This window comes from Diachasma alloeum, unplaced genomic scaffold, assembly GCF_001412515.2.
Source record: "Diachasma alloeum isolate Michigan unplaced genomic scaffold, Dall2.0 Dall_scaffold_00285, whole genome shotgun sequence".
In the NCBI taxonomy this organism is placed as follows: Eukaryota; Metazoa; Arthropoda; class Insecta; order Hymenoptera; family Braconidae; genus Diachasma; species Diachasma alloeum.
The window spans coordinates 901604-904924 of NW_021680424.1; the positions used below are offsets into that span (position 1 = coordinate 901604).

Below are 3321 nucleotides of genomic sequence, written 5' to 3' on the forward strand. Positions count from 1 at the left end.
GCCCATTAAGTAGGCAGGATTAGTTTGGCGTGGCTGATTAAAGTTCCGGAAACACGCGGCACTGGTCACTTGGACCAAGCGTACATACTCTGTTTTTACCCTCTTACTCTGGCCACTGCTTCTCGCCCACTTCCACTCGCTTTGTACTGGCTAACCCCAAACGATAGTCCAAAGGAAGTTGTGGAAGGGGTTTTGACTCAAGATATATGACTTTGAGTGCATACAAAAGTGTCGGAGGAACTTTATCTGTTTGATCAGATATGTCAATTCAACGAATTCTCTCTGTTTGCAGTGGTGAAAAATGACTGTTTCAGTGAATTTTCAAAGGATTTTCAACATTCTAAAATTGTGGTGACTCCAGTCTACTGCATGCATACAAATGCATTTCTTTAAAGATTGAAATTGTCTTCAATCTACTTCATTTGTCAAAATTTTTTAGCTGTTCGAGTGAGATTTTAATGGATTTCGTCATTTGACATTCACAATTTGATAATATTAGTAGTCAATTATTCCATAAAAATAATAATTATAAGAGAGAGGAAATATTGAACAATTATGAATTACTGTACCATCTCCAAAGAGAATAATAATCGTGATACCGCAATTTTAAAACAATGGAACTGACGGTAGAACGAGATTTAATAAGGCGGATTTAGGGAAGAATTGAGACAAGCCCCGGACACTGTTAATACGCTCAACCCATTCCATCCCTCCTGGACCAAGCTATTTATCTTGCTCAACGGTTTGCGACCCGAGCACTCCCGTTAATAAACGTAAAACGCACTTTTATCCCTTATTTTAAATGAAAGGAAGGCATTTCACTCACCTCTGATGATTATTGTTAGCCGAGGGCATGGGGGTGGGCACACGGGGCGGTAGTACTGGAATAGCTTTCCGCCTTGCATTGTTAGACTTGTGAACGGTCGGTGTGACACGGCCGCTTGGCGCTATCCGCCCAGCCGTTCGCGGCCTCTCCGCTGTCATGTCCATTATCAATCTGAAAATCATTATAAAGTTTTTGAATTAAAATTTTTCCTCGAGATGAAAGTCGTTATTTTTAATGGGGATATTTCCAGATTTTTTTTTCGTCTCTTTTATTCGTTTATTTATGTCAAATCATGTCTTAATGTTAAAGAACACTTGGAAAAGGAACGAAACGATGAAATTGCGGAATTTTTTACGTACTGAGCTTCTTGAAGTCTGAGCAATCCATTTCAATAATTTGTTCACGAAAAAAAAAATGTAGAAAATATCCCCATTCTGATAGTGAAGTAAATGAAAAAATTTTAGTTCTCGTTTTTACTTCGTCTCGCTCGAGAGTCAAGCGAAAGAAAAACATTTGACATCGTCTGTGTCTCTTCAAAGTATCTCTCCAGCACTCTTGATTCTACAGCATCGAATACTCTTTTAAAAAAATCATGGAAAAAGCAAAAGTCCATTGAGACGAATCCATGAGCGCCATATACTTATAATCGTAAAAGTACCGCTCGCAGAAGCAACACGAGTAGTCTGACATGAGGGAGTCATTAATTGGAATTCCGTCACGCTAATACACACATTCACGATTCTACATACTGTTTTATACACTCGGTATGCATGTTTACCGATATTCATTGGTCGGGGTATGTTGGGTCTTATCGTGGATAAATCGGCTGCAGAGGGCACGCATTTAATTACAAACGCGCGTGGCGTTACGCGTCACTACTCACTAGTATAAAAGACTCATTTTGTTTGGATTTTTTCTTTCTACTTCTCGTTAACCAATGGGTGAAATCAAAAGGAAATGGGAGTGGAACATTCGATATCAATGTAATTTTTCAAGGGGTTTGAAGCTAAACGGGTCCAAACAATACAAAAAAAGCCTCCTGTCAACATACAATTCGCTCGGTCACGGTCAAAACCTCTCCCCGAAATATGTGTCACGCAAGTATCTTTTTTATTATCCCAAAATGGAGCTATACCACGAGTCATTCTGAGGGACTCGAAAAGACGACGACACGGCGCCAAGAGGACCCCACAGCGCACTCTGCGAAAGATACAAGACGTTCCGCGCGTGACACTGCCGCATCTTGTCTACCATGTCACCGACCCCATCGAGAAAATGACCCAAGCGCCTCATTCTCCGAAAGCAGTACACCGAGAGAATATTTTTTTTTCTCTTCTCCTTGAGAGCTGTTCTTTGCTACAAAACACCAGACCATTCTCACCATTTTTCCATCCTGATACATGTGTCTGTGAATATTTCCCACTCTCGAGATTGAATAACAAATGAATGTCCCTCCGAACATCTCATTTTCCCGAATTTAGAACGAACATTCAGTGTCATGTGTCAATGGGCTGCGCAAATTAGAACAATGCCCGTATACTGTTAAAAAAATAATCAGGTTTACCCAAGCGAGATGTCTCAATGCACCCTCCATCACTCCGCGACACGATAGCCCGTCTCAAAAATGAAAAGCAAGAGAATGATAATGAAAACTGGCGAATTGAAAAGAAATAAAATTAACCGATGTTTTTTCCGTTCTCAAAACACTAGACCATTCTCGCCATTTTCCATTCTCATACATGTGTCTGTGAATATTTCCCACTCTCGAGATTGAATAACAAATGAATGTCCCCCCGAACATCTCATTTTCCCGAATTTAGAACGCACATTCAGTGTCATGTGCCAATGGGCTGCGCAAATTAGAACAATGCCCGTATACTGTTAAAAAAATAATCAGGTTTACCCAAGCGACATATCTCAATGCACCCTCCATCACTCCGCGACACAATAGCTCATCTCAAAAATAAAAAAGCAAGAGAATAAAAATGAAAAATGATGAATGAAAAAAAAATCAGGGAAAAGCGAGACGACGCCAACGGGTGTTGATGGGTGCCCGAGAGAGAGATGAAAAACGGGGGAAGGGGTGGGAAAAAAAAGGAAAACTAACAACTGAGGGAACAAGTCGTTGCAGTATCGTTGAAAACAATGTGGCGCGTCGTCGAGGAGTGGAGAGTACACACGAGTGATCCAAACCCCATCCCCTCGTCCTTCCGCAACTCGCATTCTCACCTTCTGCACTGACGACTACACGATGCCTCTTCTTCATACACGACAACGGGGGCGGGAGGGGAGGGGGTATGCGTTTGGGGCGATGAATAGAGTTCCTGCATCTGTGCTGTTTGTCAACAGAACAGAACTCAAACGACGAACATTTTTCCTTCCCTTTATTACTTTCGAATATATTTTTCATTCTCGTATCTTCTCACCCCCCCCCCCCCCCCCCCCCCCCCCCCCCCTCCCCCCCCCTCTCTCCCTCTCTCTCTCTCTCTCTCTCT

The 3321-nt window shown here is 42.0% G+C and overlaps 1 protein-coding gene across 3 annotated transcripts in view; it reads right to left on the bottom strand.

Moving 5' to 3' along the window:
* LOC107038631 (kinesin-like protein CG14535) overlaps positions 1-3321 on the bottom strand; it is a 177741-nt gene that overhangs the window by 147428 nt on the left and 26992 nt on the right. For all 3 annotated transcript variants that reach the window (XR_001460906.1, XM_029126143.1, XM_015257847.1), the window contains exon 2: positions 827-997. Coding sequence is in view for 2 of the 3 variants with exons in the window: in XM_029126143.1 (XP_028981976.1) it covers positions 827-990 (164 nt within the window). In the remaining variant the exon portion in view is untranslated. The remainder of the gene's footprint in view (positions 1-826; positions 998-3321) is intronic.